This window comes from Dermochelys coriacea, chromosome 6 (genome assembly GCF_009764565.3).
Source record: "Dermochelys coriacea isolate rDerCor1 chromosome 6, rDerCor1.pri.v4, whole genome shotgun sequence".
NCBI lineage: Eukaryota > Metazoa > Chordata > Testudines > Dermochelyidae > Dermochelys > Dermochelys coriacea.
Window position 1 is genome coordinate 84985494 of NC_050073.1, and position 17599 is coordinate 85003092.

General features: G+C 43.5%; 1 protein-coding gene and 1 long non-coding RNA gene across 2 annotated transcripts in view; one reads left to right on the forward strand and one right to left on the reverse strand.

Moving 5' to 3' along the window:
* The window catches only part of ENTPD5 (ectonucleoside triphosphate diphosphohydrolase 5 (inactive)), a 39800-nt gene that overhangs the window by 21261 nt on the left and 940 nt on the right, over positions 1-17599 (reverse strand). Inside the window, 4 exon segments of the mRNA XM_038406432.2 lie at positions 7144-7226; positions 7866-7911; positions 7913-8142; positions 8449-8580. Of these exon segments, the coding sequence (XP_038262360.1) occupies positions 7144-7226; positions 7866-7911; positions 7913-8080 (297 nt within the window). The 5' untranslated portion in view covers positions 8081-8142; positions 8449-8580.
* On the forward strand, positions 1857-13187 carry LOC122460555. Its single transcript, XR_006281928.1, has 4 exons — positions 1857-2008; positions 10448-10453; positions 13002-13004; positions 13153-13187. It is a non-coding gene; the product is annotated as an uncharacterized LOC122460555 (long non-coding RNA).

The following is a 17599-nucleotide window of genomic DNA, read 5'->3' on the forward strand; positions in this document are numbered from 1 at the left end:
GAGAGGTTGTATCACTATCTGCCCTGTAACCTGGGGGAGGGGATTCCGGGGGATGCTACTGATCCAGGGGCTGGGGGCGCCCGGGGTCCCCCCGCCACCGCTGCTCCATGCTGGGGGCACAGCCTGGGGTGCCACTGCTGCTCCCAGCCCAGCTGCCTGGAGCTGCCGGAGTAGCAGCTGGTGCAGCTGTCCCTGGTGCCGCCCCAGCTGCTCGGGCGGACCTAGGGTCAGCCACACCAGCTATTGCAGAAGTCATGGAGGTCCTGGAAAGTCAGGGAATCCCTGACCTCTGTGAAAGATTTGCAGCCTTACTGATGACATCAAGAAAGCTGACAAATTTAATGCCCATTTTGCTTCAACCTTGACTGAAAAAAAAAAAAAAAGAAAAGAAAAATATACATTTTGACCAGATACTTAACACAATTAATATTAACAAGAAGATGGAAGGAACAGAAGCCAAATAAGGAAAGTACGGATTAAAGAATATTTAGATAAATTAGGTAAATTCAAATCAGAGCCTGATCAAATTCACCTCAGGTACTTAAGAAACTAGTGGAATGAATCTTGGAACCACTAGTGATTATTTGAGAACTCCTGGAGGATGGGTGAGGTCCCAGAGGACTGGAGAAGGGCAAACATAGTACCTATCTTTAAATGGGGGGAAAAGAAGATCCAGAGAATTATAGAAGTCAGCCTAACTTTGATAGCTGGAAAGATACTGGAACAAATTACTAAACAATCCATTTGAAGCACCTAAAGCATAATAGGGTTATAAGTAATTGTCAACAACAAATCATGCTCATTTCCTTCTTTGGCAGGGTTACTGGCCTAGAAGATAGGAGGGAAGCTGCAGATGTGATATACCTTGGGTTTTAGTAAGGCTTTTGACACAGACCCATGCGACATTCTCATAAACAACTAGGGACACAAGGTCTAGATGAAATATTACAAGGAGGGAGCTCAACTGGTTGAAAGACGATATTCAAAACAGTAGTATCAGTGGTTCACTGACAAACTGTGGGAATGTATCTAGTGGGGTCCAGCAGGAGTCTGTCTTTAGTCTGGTACCATTCAATATTTTCATTAATGACTTGGATAATGGAGTGGACAATATGCTTATAAAATCTGTGGTGGATGACACCATGCTAGGATGGGTTGCAAGCACTTTCCAGGACAGGATAGGAATTCAAAATGACCTTGACAAATCAGAGATTTCAGACCCATGCAACATGATGAAATTCAATAAAGGTAAGTGCACGGTACTACACTTAAGAAGGAGAAATCAAGTGTACAACTACAAAGTGGCGAATAAATGGCCAGCCAGTAGTACTGCTGAGAGGATCTGGGGGTTATAGTGGATCAAATTGAGTATGAGTCAACATTGTGATCCAGTTGCAGAAAAAAAAAGGCTAATATCGTTCTGGGTTGCATTAGCAGGATTATTATATGTAAGACACAGGAGGTAATTTTCCCATGCTACTTGGCACTGGTGAGGCCTCAGCTGGAGTTCTGTGTCCAGTTCTGGGTGGCATACTTTAAGAAAGATGTGGACAAATTGGAGAGTCCAGAGGAAATCTACAAAAATGATAAAAGATTAGCAAACCTGACCTATAGGGAAAGCTTAAAAAACTGGCTATGTTTAGTCTTGAGAAAAGATTACTGAGGGGGACCTGATAACAGTCTTCAATATTTTAGGGGCTGCTATAAGAGGAAAGTGATCAATTATTCTCCATGTCCACTGAAGGTAGCACAAGAAGTAATCTGCTTAACCAGCAGCAAGGGAGATTTAGGTTAGCTATTAGGAAACACTGTCTAACTAAAAGGATAGTTAAGCACTGGAACAGGCTTCCAAGGGAGGTTGTGGAATCCCTGTTGTAGTAGGAATTGAGCCTGAGACATAAGCCCTTGTATCAGAGGCCTGGTATGAGGCAGGACCTGCTTACAGAATTTGGCAAGAACAGGGCTGATATTGCAGAAAAACACATTCTTAAGAAGTGCTAGTCACAGAGTGTTCATGCAAACACATCCCAATATCAAGTGGTACCAGAACATCAGATATCAAGGATGATACAAAAACATTCCCCAAGGATAACAGGAACCACTGACCCCTCCTAAAAGAAAAGGTCAAGATAACACTACATAATAAAAATGTTTTAATTGAACCAACACGTACAAGATGATGGGTGATAACTAGCAGTGTCATGAGGCAGTAACTAACTACGTCAAAAGGGGCAGTACTAACTCGTTTGTATTGGTTGGGTATAAGATGGATCTTAGAGGAGTATTTTTGGCCAGCCTAGGAGCAGTAAAAGTCCCGCCATTGACTGAGCTGCATCCATTGTCACAAGCATACATGTTTTAGTATCCTTGTAAAGTCTGCCAGGAGCTGTTACTGTGCTTCATCAACGATAAACTTTTCCGGGGCTTTTGCTAAAACTGAGTCTGTAAATTTATTGAGCAGTTCAGTAAAGGTCTGCTAGCTCTGTAGAGCTGGGACAGCACACTAACAAACACACACAATTGCCCAAAATCAGTTTTTAAAGAACAGATTGAACAAACATCTGTCAGGGAGGGTCTAGGTTACTTGGTCCTGCCTCAGCACAGGTGGCTGGACTAGGTGACCTCCCGAGGTCCCTTCCAGCCCTACATTTTTATAATTCTATGATAAATCCAAAAAGCCCTTCACTCTTTTTGGATTTAAGTTTCCTACTCACATGGTCTCTTCTTGAAGATGCATTCCTGTAACATTGAATTTAGCAGCATAAACTGATAAATTTGCTGTCACCACTGCACCCATTAAACCGAGGGGCCAGTGTAAGGCCACTGATGCATGGAACCTGGTGGCCTACTCCAGGACTGACTCTGATTTTCCTACTGCCCTACCCTGTTGATAGGTTAATTGCTGCCATCTCACTGAGGCAGTTGTGATTCATTAAAGATCACCTGAATCTAAAGAAAGGTGGAAGTAGGCCTCTGGTGGGGAGACGGATTAGGGAAAGGAGCGTAGGACAGCCACGCCAAGGGTTATTGGTAATGATCCTTTATGATAATAAAAACAAACATCAGAAGGAGGTGATTTTTTTGTTTTGTTTTATTTTTTTACAGTGAGCATATAGTATATTTGGAACTGGGTGTGGAATTCACAAGTTTACAGCTTCTCCTTGTCTCAGTCTCCTCCTCCTCAAAGCTGAATGGAAGGACACAGGTGCCCATACATTCATTTGAGAGGTTGACAAACTGATCCATGTGTATTGATCTCTGGAATGAAGTGATTTTCAAAACAAAGAAGTACACAGGTAAATCAAGTACCTGTAATTCTGTCAGCTTAACGTTAAGGAGTGAGTTCTTGGCAGGGTACAATGGAACATGGGTCCAGCAGGCAGGATACAGAGATCAAAATTACTTTCCTTTTATTGTTGACACTTGACAACTGTCCTTGAAAATGCTTGGAAAAGTGGGACAGGTACCAGAAATTAGTACTAGCTTGGGTTTTTTTCCAGTCTTCAAAATAATAATAATTTGTCCATCTTTAGCACCTAACCTTTACAAACAATGAATTAACCCCCACAACAATCCTGGGAGATAGATAAACATTCTACTTATTTCAGAGATAAGAAACTTAGGTCCAGACAGAGGAGATTACTCTACCAGGCCACACAATGAATCTCTGGAATAGAACTCTGATCTCTTGCTTGCCAAGTCCTGTGCTTTAGCCTCAAGACACCTGGGAAACTGCTGTCTCATTGTCACGGGAAACTTTAACGTATACATTTTTAACTTCATTTTAATTTTGAAACTTTAATGTTTCATTAATCTAGGATGGTGGTTCACAAACCTTTTTAGTGGAGCTCAACTTGACCACCTCCCCACACCTAGTGTTCACCTTGCCTTTGCTTTTCTTCTTGTCCACTTTCACTCTTTCCCTCCCGAGCTGTTTCTGGGTCTGTTCTCTAATCTATGGAATTCTTTCCCTCTTTCTTCTACACTCCCTGCTCTCCATTCACCAGAAGAATGCACTGCTCTTCAAGGTGGAGATGAAGGTTACCAGTGGCTCAGGCCACCTGTATTTTTACAGATGAGCTGGATGACTAACATGGGAGTAGAGAGGAGAAAAGGGTCAATAGGGCTGCTGCCTGTGTATTAGGAACTGCTTCTGCATGGCTGGCTATCTTTGGGGCTGCATAAGTAGGGCCTGAACCCAATGGGATCTGACTCTCAGGCTTAGGTCAGGTCATCTATGATCTCCTCCTCATGCCCATGAGGTTTGCATGGCAGTGGCTGCTGTGTGCCCACTCCTGCCAGCCACCACCACCACCTTGCTGCACTCTGTGCTACGGAGTGAGTACTGCTGAAGGGTTGCAGCACCTCTCAGGCTTTAAAATTAGGCCTGAGCAGACCTCTAACTGAGGCACTAAGGAGACGAGCAACTATTTGTTCTTGTCACAGACCCTGGTCAGGCTCCCTGGCTGGTGGCTCACCAGACTGCTGTGGAGGGAATCCAGTCATTGGACCCCAGGTGTTTTAAGCCTCTGGAGTCTAAACAGCACTTAGGCAGACTCTTGGGGTGCAAACCCCTCCATCTAGCACCCTGTCCTGAGAGCGGAGACTCCTGCAGTAGAGATCTGCTCAGGTGTGTTTTTAAAGCCTGACCCAAACCCAACTACACCACAGCTGACCTGAACCGAGTCTGAGAGCGTCAAGTTGTTTTCAGACTCAACCCAATCATGACACTTTGCCCTAAACCTATGTCAGCACCACAGCTGCCTTGCCTTTGGGGGTTGACTTGATGAGGGCTTCCCACTCCCCATGCCCTGTGCTCTGATCCATCTCCAGCTGCCTCCTGCCTGTGGCATGAGCAAGGTAGTGACTGCATACCCCACTCATGCCAGCTGCCCGCCCTGCCGCGCTATGTGCGCCATGGAGTAAGAGCACTGTGACTTAGCACACTAACTCCATGGCACACCTAGAATGCAGCAATGTGGCAGCAACTGGCAGGAGCAGAGCAAGCAGCTGCCGCCAATCCAAGGGCAGGAGGAAGTGATCAGAGATCACAAAATCTGAGCCTGGTTGTTTTCAGACATGACCCGACCCTGACATTTATAGTTGGATCCTGTTGGATTTGGGTTGGCCTGCAAACTGCCTAGCCTCTTGAATCAACACTGACTCCTCTAGATTAAATACACCTGTAGCTTAAATACACCATCTCTCAGGTTTCCAACCAAAGGTGTGAGCCTTCTGGTTCTCTCTTCCAGGGGCCACATGACAGGTGTAACACATAATGCACACAGACACTGTGTACAGAATTCTAATACCATTGCTCTGTACTTAACAGAGAAGGCACAGCCAGATCCCCCAAATTATCACATTCTCCCCCATGTCACAAATCTAGTTTGGCTCACCAGATTGCTGTGAGGGAATATACTGAACCTCCCCCCCTCCGCGATGTGTTTTCCTGGGTCTCAGTAGACTGCAACACTGTTTCTTCCCTCTGCCTCTCTGCAACATTTCCTGGGCATCAACTCTGTCTGTTACTCCTTCATGGAAAGGAGCCCCGCAGCCCACTTGCCGTAAGCTCCTCAGGATCAGTGCTGACTCCAAAGGTAACCCAGTACCTTTAAAACATATCCTGTCCCAGAACTCCATCCAAAGGTGTGAGCCTTATGGTTTACATTTTCCAGATGTCACATGGTAGATGTTGCATCTAACAAATCCAGACTTTGCCCAGGACTTGAACAGAACATTGTTCTTTACTTAAGGCATGAGAAACATACAGAGAGTACAGCATATATATGCTAACAACAAACATCCCTGAATGCAAAGCCTCTCTCTCTAGCTCATCATTTCCCTAGCAGTCCTTGGGGAAACATCTGTGTTCAAGTAGCCATGGTTTCCCCCGCCTCATCAGGCTACTGCCGCAGCTTCTCTCAGCTTGAACTGGTGAAATGGCTCAAGACCCAAAGAGATCCGCTCTTGCCCTTTTATAACCTTCCAATCCCTCTATCGATTGACTTGTGGATCTGCCTCCTCAGCTGACTTTATTGTCAGGTCATCTCTCCCTGACAAACCAGTTCTTCTGGTTGGAAGCCAGTCCACTGTCTAGGGTTTTTGTATTTCAATCGAGGATTGTCCCAATTTATTGCTAGTCATGCATCACTACACCTTGGATTTCAGTCCGTCATGTCAGTAACAGGAGAACAGAGAAGATAAAGAACCCCACATCCAAAACGGAGTTTGCAGTCTAACACAGATACATATAAAGAGCCCGCAATATCAAACAAAATTCATAAGTGGTACATACAGATTCCTAATTGTCACAGTGCCTGAAGCAATTACTTAGGTAAAAGTGTAATAGAACATTGTACTGTCCATTTCTGAAAATGAATTTTATATTGCTTAGAGCTTCAGTATTGATTCTCCTCCACCAAAACTTATTAGAAAACTATTTCTCACTGAAGTCTCGCTGCATACAAAGGTTTACATTTATAGATCATTGTCTGAATTTTCCATGCACAAAAAAGCAACTCTTTACAGTTGGAAAGAGTTTCTCTCTCTTTCTTTCTTTCTTGGTCCACTATATAACTCAAGCAGGATTTGTTTCCCCTCAAAATTCCCAAGGAAAAGAAATTCACCTTTGCACTGAGAAGTTTCACCCAAAAGGAAAATTGAGACAGTTACTAGTAAATGAAAATGGAACATTTACTTAACTATCACGTTTGAGTAGTTACAGAGAAAAGAGTGAATATGGATACTGATAGTATAAAATCATGTTTTAAATTACTATGGAATAGGAACTCTGCTACAAAGCATAAGTTCCACCCCTAATAATAGTAGTTATTCTTTGCTCTAAATCAGAGGATCTGAAAGAACTTTAGAAATAGTTAAACAAACCTCACATTTTCCATGTGAAGTAGGCAGATGTAATTATTGCCATTTGAGAGGGGTGAAAACTAAGGCACAGCGGTGAAGTGACTTTGGTCAAAGAGACATTCAGTGACAGATGTGTGAATAGGTCACTTAAATCTGGACTCCCAGTTCCCTGTGCTAACCATTAGATACAGTCAATCATATTAAGTAAATTACAGGTGGCATTAAGATGAGAAGACCTATTTACAGGGAACATGGGAGATTCCAGAAGAGTCTTACCTTTTCAGGCTGATCAACATAAGCAGAAAGACCTGGCTTTACCGACTCAAAGATCTCCCCTTCCAGCTCTGGAGGCTGCTCTGCACAAATGAAACAAAGCAGCACATGAGAAAGCCTATACCACCAGCTCTGTAGCTTCAAAGTTAGGATCAGATTATTTCACATGAGATCATCCATGATGACCATCCCCTATATCTCCCTGCAGATAACAACCATCCCTTTCCAATACAAACACTGATCCTCCTTTGCCAGGGAAAGATTTAACAAAATGTGCCCATTGTGCTCCAAATTCACTAACCACCTGTTAAAAACACATCAAGTTACAATACAAGGAAACATATCAAGTTTCCTAAGGACAATACATGAAAACGCCATCCAAGCCTCAGTGAGACTTATTCCCCTTACACAACTGCCCAGATTAAAGCGTTTGGAAACCGAGAATTTTTTTTCTATGCCCAGAAGGTCAACAGCCTTTGTTAGATTAACAGGGAAGAGAGTTGCATTGTGAAGCCCCACCACACACTGAGAACAACCACCACCCAGAGTTTGGATCTAGGGACTGATAGTAGAAACTACCCCAGCTGTCTCAAACTCTCGGATGGTGCATGAGGAGAAAAGGCAGCTGGGGCCTAAGACAATATGATCAGGGTGTGGAATCCTGCAGGTTGGATCTCTGAGAACTGGTCTTATTTGTTGGAATTCTGCCATTCAGTCTTACCTGGGTTTGTTATGCACAAAGGTGTAAATGTGAATTCGGGTCCCGGTGCATTCCTGCGTCAAACATGATGCCATAAAAGATGTTGGCAGTGGCATTTACAAGGCACACACTAGGTGGAAAGAGACCCTGAAACCACATTTCTGGGCTTGGATGGGAAACAATGCAGTAGATAGAGGAAAGGGCCAGCATTAGAAAGATGGCGAGCCAGGTAGCTGCCATCCTGCAAGAAAATCTTGGGGCAGCTGGAGTATGGATCAGCGTTCACAGAGTTGCAGGACCTCCTGGAGAGTGAAACAGGAAGAGAGGTTACCAACATCTTTCTCTTTCATACCTCTGTTTAAAGGCATCTGCCCAGCACAGAAGATACCCACCCTTAAAGAGAAAGATGTCTATCCTGACTGCCCCTACCCAAAGGGCAGGTGCTCCCGGCTATCCCCACCCTAGATACAGGGGCTCTCCCTCTAAGTGCTGCAACTGCACCTAACTAATTTCTCCTCTCTGTTACTGCAGACATCAGCATGGAGCATTTAAAAACTGAGTCCCAGGGTACCTAATCTTGACTTTGTACACAGAATCTTCTCTCTCACCTGGACTTCCGGATCAGATTTACAGTCCTGGGACTTTCCTGATAGCTCAAGTCTCAGCTGAATTCACACCTTATGTCAGTGGCGCTCAGGGCTGGATCTCTCCATCCTGACATCCACATATGGGATGCTGGCCTGGCACAGAACACAAATGTCATTCAGTACCACAAACAAAGAGAATTTCATCTCAGGCTGATGGCAGCTGCTTGGAGAGATCAGTGTATGGGAGGGTAAACGGCATGGACTGCCAGTGGCACAGTGGTCCCCAGAGGGATCTGTGCTGCAGGAGGGGAGACTAAATGGTGATGCGCACTTGGCCCCAGTTTCTCAGCCCCCTCTCAGTGTTCAGACTTCTCTGATGGCTTTTTGCCTATAAGTTGGTTGTTTATCCTCCCCTCTTGGTACAGAGTTCTCTGCTTAAAACCAGCCAAACTAGGACAAACTATTTTTATGCTTTGACCATGGTATCTTCCTCTCCTTCGCAGAATGAAAACTGCTCACATGGCCTATAATATGCCAACATTATTCACCATCTTCCAAGTGCATGACCTAGTATTAGGTATCAAGATTCAGCAGCTTTCCCCTCCCATTACCCCTCCACTCTGTGATTAAAGCCTCCCTGCACGCTTGTCTTGCCAGGAGATGTTAACAAAGGAGACACAGGATAGAAACTGCACAGTCACTAATCAAGTGCTTAGTTAAAGCAAACAGGAGGATAATAGTTGTCTTTATTATTTGTATTGAGCAACACCAAGAGAACCCTGTCAGGGCCACACTGCAAACACATATAACAAAAGTACCCTAAGCACAGTGTTTCTCAAATATGGCCACTGTGGCCGCATGCAGACACCAGAAGCTTTTCTTGCAACCACAGCCTCCTGGGCTGTGATGGGAGGCGGGGAGCAGTGGTCCCTCTCGCAGGACCACCAGTGGGGGTTGGGCCCTGCCCCCCTTTGGAGACACAAACCCTAGAGGTGCAGGCAGTTGGTGAATTCCCCACTTTCCCAGGGGAGGGAGGAAGCTTCGGTTACGAGGCTTCAGGCTTCATTCACATGGTAGCAGGCTCTGGACCCAGGCTCACCATCCATGGCCATCATCCCTGGGTCCCGCGGCCTCCCTGCCCACCTTCCTATCCAAGGCTTAATTTTTCCCAGGATGCTGTGAAAAGTGATATTAACAAGCATACAAATATCACTTTTCACAGCAGCAGACTGACTACTTAGCAAGTTTTTTTTTTTTAAAAAGCAACCAAAAAAGCAAAACAAACAACAACAAAAAGACATGACCACGCAAAGCACCTTATCTGGTTTTCCTATTCTGTTTAGGTCCAGTAAAGAATAGAGACCACTGTACATTATTTTTATTACCAAGTCTGAAAAAACCCTACATAAATAAACTATAATGATTTGGACATGTATATGTGCATATTTATTTGTTTTTCCTAAAGTTAAATAGTATTTTAGGGTAAAGTGTCAGCATGGCCACCAGCAAGAGTTGTTGGTTGCACTCTGAGGCCACTAAAAAATTGTTGTGAGAACTCCTGCCTAGCATATAAAACACACCAACACAACTCATCCACCTCCAGATCCTCCCTCACACCCTCCTCCTGGACCTGTTTGTCCACCCCACCCACACTTGTGTGCATGTCCATCTACTCTGCTTGAGAGTCTTGCCTGCTCCTTGTCCCTGCACTTGCCACCCTGTGGATCCTTGCCTGTTTCTGGCCCCAGTGTCTGTCTCTCCTGTAAGGATCCTTACCTGACTCTTGCCTCTGTCAAGAGAGAATATGAGGAACTGCTCTGTGCCCCACGGCGTAATATGATATAAAGTCACATTAGGAAATCCTGCTCTTTGATTGGTCGGTAGCTGTGGTGCTATCTTAGCACAATACAGCTCAGGACTATTTTATTTACTGAAAGGAATTACAAATAAAATCCATGCACCTGCCTCAGGTCGTATCTCTGATGCAGCCACGCTGCGGAAGCTTTGGATTACATCACAGATGCATGTGATACCTACATCCTTGTATAATCCCTAGAAATTTAGTATGAAAATAATCTACTAATTTTCCACATTAACACTATTGGCTATTGTCAGTTTTTTGGTAGAGCTTCCCTTTGTTTTACCCTTCCCTTTCTAAACCTCTTCCCTTGAACATCTCCCCACTCCTCAGTCATCTGCTCTCTCCTTACTTTCCCAGCTTTCCATGCCTCTCCATGCTCTCTTCCCCTACCCCCCAAATTAAATCTGTCAACTCTTCTTCCCTCGCTCCTCACTGAAGTGCTGCCACGCCAGAGCCACTTTGAGCCTCTCTGCTAAGTGGTGTGGAGTGCTCCCAGCCCAGTGGCACTTCAGTGGAAGGGAGTTGGACAGTCTTAAAAAAGATAAGGAGAGAGTAAGAGGAGAGAGGTGGTGGAAGAGTTGGGTAAGCAAGACAGAAAGTGGGAATGGAGAAGAGTGGTAACAGATGGGGAAGGGTTAAGGGGAGGCTGAAGGAGCAGAGAGAGAAGTCTGGGGCAGAGCTATAAATCTCCTCTCCTGGAGAAACCGATGGAGACATTAGGTACTAAGAAACAGGAATGTATTTTCCATTTTTTTTAAAAGTCAATAACTTTTAACCTGCATGGACTGTTATTGGTTGTAACCTCTCCCGCAGCTCATTCTATGAATAGTTTATTCAAATAGTCCATAGAACATGGACATAGGGCCATTTGATAATCTTGCAGACATTCAGGGTGTGTTTCTGCTTCTATGCTAATGACTCTTGCCCAAGGGATTGCTATTTCTCCAACACAGAGCATACCAACTGTTTCCCATTGCTTCATTAGAATTTTGGCTTGTGGTCGGGGCTCTCCAGATTTTTAGGTCATCTTATGGTCTAAGCAAATTGGTCTCTCCTCCTCTATGTTGACAAAGCACTAATGCCTGGGAATGAATTATTAATTTGTATGCAACTTGGTTGGGGCCCCATTGCACTTTGCATTGTACAGACATAGAGTAAAAGAGTCTCAGCTCCAAAGAGTTTACAATCTTTGTTTAAGACAAGGTGCAACAAGTGGGGAGAAAAACGAACAACTAGAGGGGCGAGAAAGAAGACAGGATAAACAGGAATACTAGCATGTTTTTTACAGACTGAATGTTCAATTTAGTAGGTATAATAAGCAGATCAGCAGAATTAATCTCATCTTGCTATCTGCCTACCCCTTATCAGATGCAGTAATAATTATTTGTAGTATAAATGCAAAGTTAGTCACACACCTGAGGCAAGACTTACACAACTGCTCCTCCACTCCAAAGGTTCCTGACAGGCAGCTTACAATAGCTGGGAAGCTGTGACAGCGAAGACTGAGACTGTACTCACCTCTTCTTCACCTTCAGCTAACATGACTTGACTATTTATCACGCAAGCTAGTTGACCAGGGAGGCACATGAAATTTCACGCTAGCTGTTCTTTATGAGTTTGGGTTTATCATTGATTCTAGTGCTGACAAGCATGCATGCATAGGTCTTTAGTTGAGCCATAAGTACAAGGGGCAAGTTCCAGACAACTAAATGTTCAACTGAGATCAATAAATTTGTAAAACATTTAACAGAATGACAAAAGTTCATTTCAACAGCATTAGCTCTGCCAAAACTGAGCTGTCATTATTTAAGCTGGAAATACTCACAACCAGCCACAAACCCCTGCAGTAAAATCAACACAGGGCAGATTTATATATTAAAAATGAGAGAAAATTTAAAGTACAACCAAGGTGAAAGCACTGAGGCAAAATGAATTCAGCTGTTCTGGCTCTTCAGCATTTAAGTATACAATCCTCATACTGTGGAGGGAGGACCAAGGTTGCCTCAGAGTCAGGATGGAACAGGAAGTCCCAGGGCAACAGAACTTGCAAAGCAGAACCTTATTTCAGCTCTACCACATAGAAACCTCAGCAGTGTCTGTTGGGGGTTAGGGGAGAGATGGTATTGTCTGTGGGGCCATAGGGGAACTTGGGCCCTCCCTTCTCGATCGAGTTAAAACCAGGTCCCTGTGACTGTAGGTTGGATACACAGGCCTGGGGAAGGACCCCAGCAAGCCTGCTCCATAGGTCACCTCCTACCACAGCATCTGCCCTCAAAAGCCACCACAAGGTGTGCTTGTGGACTCTCAAGGGTGTTCTGCCTCTCAGCGATGCAGAGGCTCTTCTCCTTCAATTATGGCCTATCGTTCCTGGTCTACCACAGGGGCCTCTGGTGACTTGGCAACAGGGTTACTTCCAGCAATGGGAGCTCCTGAGGGTTCTCTGCAGGGGCCAACAGCTTAGGACTGCTCCCTTCCTCCTTCTGCCTAGACTGAGCTGGGGATGCTCCCTTTTGATCTTTGCCTCCCCTGTGAGCTTGCCAGCAGGTGTGGCTGGGTGGAGCCCTCTGGGCCCAGACTGCTCTTGAAACTCTTGATTCCACAATGTGGGGCTTATACACCCCATCACAGTATCCCAGGGCAAGAAAGTCTCATTCATATCTCCATGTATCCCATGCAGAGGAGCATGTGGGATCCCAGCAGTGGTGAGCTGGAGCCGGTTCGCACCGGTTTGCTAGAACCAGTTGTTAAATTTAGAAGCCCTTTTAGAACCGGTTGTTCCGCAAGGGACAACTGGTTCTAAAAGGGCTTCTAAATTTAACCAGCCAAAAGTAGTGCCTTAGGCGCCAACTCCATGGGTGCTCCAGCTGAAGTGAGCTGTAGCTCACGAAAGCTTATGCTAATAAATTTGTTAGTCTCTAAGGTGCCACGGGTACTCCTTTTCTTTTTGCGAATACAGACTAACACGGCTGCTACTCTGAAACCAAATACATAGTTTCCATCAGCAGCACCCACACTATAAAAATTGTTCCAGCATCCCTGGAACCCCCATTGTCCAAAATAAAATGCTTGCAGTTTTGTAAGCAAAAAATCAAGTTTCCAGAATCCTAATTCTTATTCCTAGAATTTTCATGTATATGACTTCAGGTAGAAATACACTTTTACCAGTGTATTTACTTTTTCAGCACATAACTCATGATTAAGTTTTAAGCAGAATCGTTAGAAACGCAGGAAAAATGGTGCTCTTTTGGATGCTGAGCTGGTTACACATAAGTGCAGGTCTTTTTAAAATTGAGATTCTGAATTCAACAGTTCCTTCTTCTGTGATAGTACTGCCAGAATTTCCAGCAATCTGATGGAATAAATGACAACTTCTTTGCAAATGTAGATTTAGGGACCAATTCTGGATCTTCAATTTAAAATTGCTAGAAGAAAAAGGAACAACTCTCAATATGATCTAGCAGCCATGTTTCAGCCTCTTCTTCCTGTAGCAGGGCTTTAAGTTTCCACTGCTTCTATGAATTTTTTTTTTTTTTAAATTTTGTCCTATTGGCTTAAATTTTGTTAATTAGATCAAGACAGATTTCCATTGAGATTGCAACAGCAGTCTCACCTGCCTATACTCTGTTATTCTCTGTCCCAATAGAACCAACAGTTGTTTTTATAAATTTAATACCTCCTTACAGAGTCCCTTGTTGTGTAAAATACATGCTTTGTTTTGCTCAGTCATCCTTGTGCTCAGTGCAAATAGCAGCTATCTATGGTAATTGGACGCAAATATAGACACCATCTTCCTAAGTCTTCCACCAGTGCCATTGGGAAGCTATAAACATCAATCCTCCTTTTTCAAACAACCAATCATTCTGATGACAATGGCTGCATACTTTTGGACTTCCATAATGTGCCTTAGTGCTCGGCATTATTTCTTTCTCAACAAGTGTTGAACAACTATGTGTCAAAAATTTAGGGTGACTGTACTAAGAACTCATCCTTTCATTTCATTTTTACTGTCAGAACAAATGACAAAAATATCTGACTTATTTTTCTCAATATTCTACTGGCTGGCATCTTCAGCAACTAGAATACAATATTCTGTGGTTTTCGTTTCAGATGTAGAATCAATAGCATTAAGAAGAAACATTTTTCCCTGTATGGTTGGTTGTTATTTTTATTAGATCGTTTTCATGTTTGATCAATCACCTTGCATAATATCTGTTTATTCTTTTAGCCCTTCCTTTAAATTTCCTCTCCCCCTACATTTGTAACATCTAATAGCAGACCTGTCTGTTCCAGAATATTCAATGAGAAGTGCTTCAATCCCTTCTTTAAATTGTTCATATTATGCTACACTCTTTAAATTTTTTATTTTGTGCTACATTAAAGGTGATGGTAACATACAAGAAGGCTTGAAACTTTGACTTTCAGTTGTTTTTATGGCACAATCACCAATTGATGTTTGTCATTTTTAGGCCGTCAAAGAAAAACTGACTGCTTCTCAAAGAAGTTGATATTAAAATGCTGCTGGAATGCGTAGAACAGGGACAAATTGCTACTACAATACTATTAATAAATTGTAGCTACATTTCAATGATGATGGCACCAAAAGTTTCTCACTGGCAGGCTCAGCAACCTCAATATTCTACTCTCCTGCTGACTTCTATAGACAAAGTTTCATTCAATGATGGATTTAATCTTGAAGAAACCGATTTTTTCATGAGCAAGAATTCTTTGTATATTGCTATTTACTTTTTAACCTATAAGAATTTAATCATTTCACTAAAATCAATAACTTGCTTTCTACCACTTCAAATTTAGGCAAGATAAATTCATATACTGATATTTGGTAACGACAGACACTTGTCATCTGTCTGCAATATTGATCAGAAGTTTCCATGTTTACTACAGTTAGAATGACAAACATCTAGTGAATTCAACACTGTAATTTAAAGACTGAAAAAACAGATGAGCTAGCCAGCTCTATATAGAAATATTATCAGATGCTCTACTTTTGTTTGGCAGAATCTAGAAAGTTCTAGATTCTGGCAAACTAAGCCCCCCCTCAGATAGTTTAGAGCTCCACTTACTCCCATTTTTAATACCCAATAACAGTTTTTTCTATCTTTATTATTTGTATTACCATAGTCTAGGAGCCCTAAGCTTAGATCAGGAACCCATTGTGCTAGGCACTGTACAAACACAGCACAAAAAGATAGATGCCAAGTGTTTTATAGGCATAATGGCAAAGGAGGTTTTAAGGACGGATTTGAAGGAGAACAATGAAATATATTTGCAGAGGTTTACGGGGAGTTTCTCCCAAGCATGGGGCAACATGGAAGAAAATATGTAGGTGCTTGTTTGAATATTTAACAAGTGGGTGATGGAGACTGGCATCATGGGAGTTGATCTTTTGATACAGAACAAGATATGACAGGTAGGGTGGGGATAGGCCATGAAAGGCCTTGAAATTAAGACAAGTAGCTTTTGCTTGATGTGATAGAGAAGGAGGGAACAGAGTGAGGTAGCATGGTCAAAGTGACGTGCTAAAAGAACCGTCTTTGCAGCAACGTTCTGAATGGATATGAATGGAGTAATAATGCATTTGTCAAGGCCAGAGAAAAGGATGGTGCATAAGGCCCCACCTAACTTGCGATATTGCAGAAATTGCAGATGCTGCAATATTAGGCTTCTACCGCAATTTTGACAGCGGGAGCCCCACTGTGCGTGGCGCTGACAGTGGGAGCCCTTGCTGTCAGCCTCAGGTCCCGGTTCTCAGCCCTGGGTGGCCAACAGTGGGAGCCCCCACTTTGAGCCACTGGCAACAGCAGAAAATCGCGGAAAAGTAATAATAAACTTTATTACCACAAATAATAAGGTCCATTATTTTAGCCATGTTGAGCTTGTGCTAACAGACATCCACAAGAGGAGATCAGAGAGACAAGCTAATATTTTAGTTTGAACAGAGGGATACAAATTTGGACTAGAAAGGCAGATCTGTGAGCCTCCTGCAGAGATGGTAGTTGAATCTGTGTTTGCAGATGAAATTACCCAGAGATAAGGTGCAGAGGGAGACGAGAAGGGACCAAGGACAGCCCCGTGGAACTGTCACAGAAAGGTGAAGGATGGATGAGGAGGATGCTCTGAAGGATTGATTAGAGAGGCAGGAGAACCAGGAGAGGACAGAGTCCCAGAAGCCAAGAGAGGACAAGGTTTCAAGAAGAGCAGCATGGTCAACTGTATCAAAGGTGGCTGACAAGTCAATGAGGATGGAGTACTGGTTCTGAGATTTGAATAAGAAGGGATTATTAGAGATTTTGGTGAGAACAGTTTCAGTTGAGTAACAGAGGAAGCCAGACTGGAGAGGATCTAGGATAGAACTAGAGAAGAGGAACTCCAGCAGCAACTGTAAACAGGGCATCAGATGAGCTCAGAGATAAAAGGGAGATTGAGCAGTTGTTGAACAGGCAAGTGTGATCGTGTGTAGGTTTTTTTTTTTTTTTTTTTTTTAAAAAGATGGAAGACACTAAAGCGTGTTAACCTCTGCATCTGTGTCCAGGGAGAAGGAAGAAAGTGTTTGGAGGAGGAGGGAAGTAAGGGAAGGCAAGCAAAAAGGCGGGGGAAGGTCACATCATACTTTGTTGATTTTTTCCTGGAATAAATCAGCAAGATCCTGTGCAGAGAGAAGTGGAGGGTTTGCGGAGAGAGTCAAAGGGCTAAAAGGCAGCTCAAACTGAAGGCGTGAAATTAGGTTAGGTTGGAGAAGTAGAGTTGTTAACTGGGAATATGGCAGAACTGAAAGAAGACAGAAGGATTCTAATGGAGGAAGTCAGTCTGGTCATGGCATTTCTACCAGAGATGCTCTGCAGGGTGAGAGCTGGAACAGAGGAAACAGATTTAGGAGGTAAGCCAGGGCTGGGGGTTGGCATGGCAGACCTTGCAATGGGACAGAGGGGTAGAGAGTAGATGATAGCAATATGAAGGAGAGGAGAGTCGGATGCAGTGTCATTCAAAGGAAGAGAAAGAGTGAGAAGAGGGAAGATATAGGGATTGGAAATAGCAATCAGAAAGAAGCCCAACATATACTGATCCATATAAATCAGTGTAAGAAAAGGAGAGGCATCAGTAAGGTGGGGCAGAAGCAGTGTCAAAGGGATCCAGGTCTCTGTGAGGGTCAGGAGCTGGACCAGTGTAAGATATGAAAGGTTATGGATGCTAAGATCATTTTAGAAGTGGAGTGGCATTCCACCCATTCCTCTTTCCCTAGGCTGTTCTATAACTAGTTGTTTCCTAATAGACCTAAGAAGAATATGACAATCT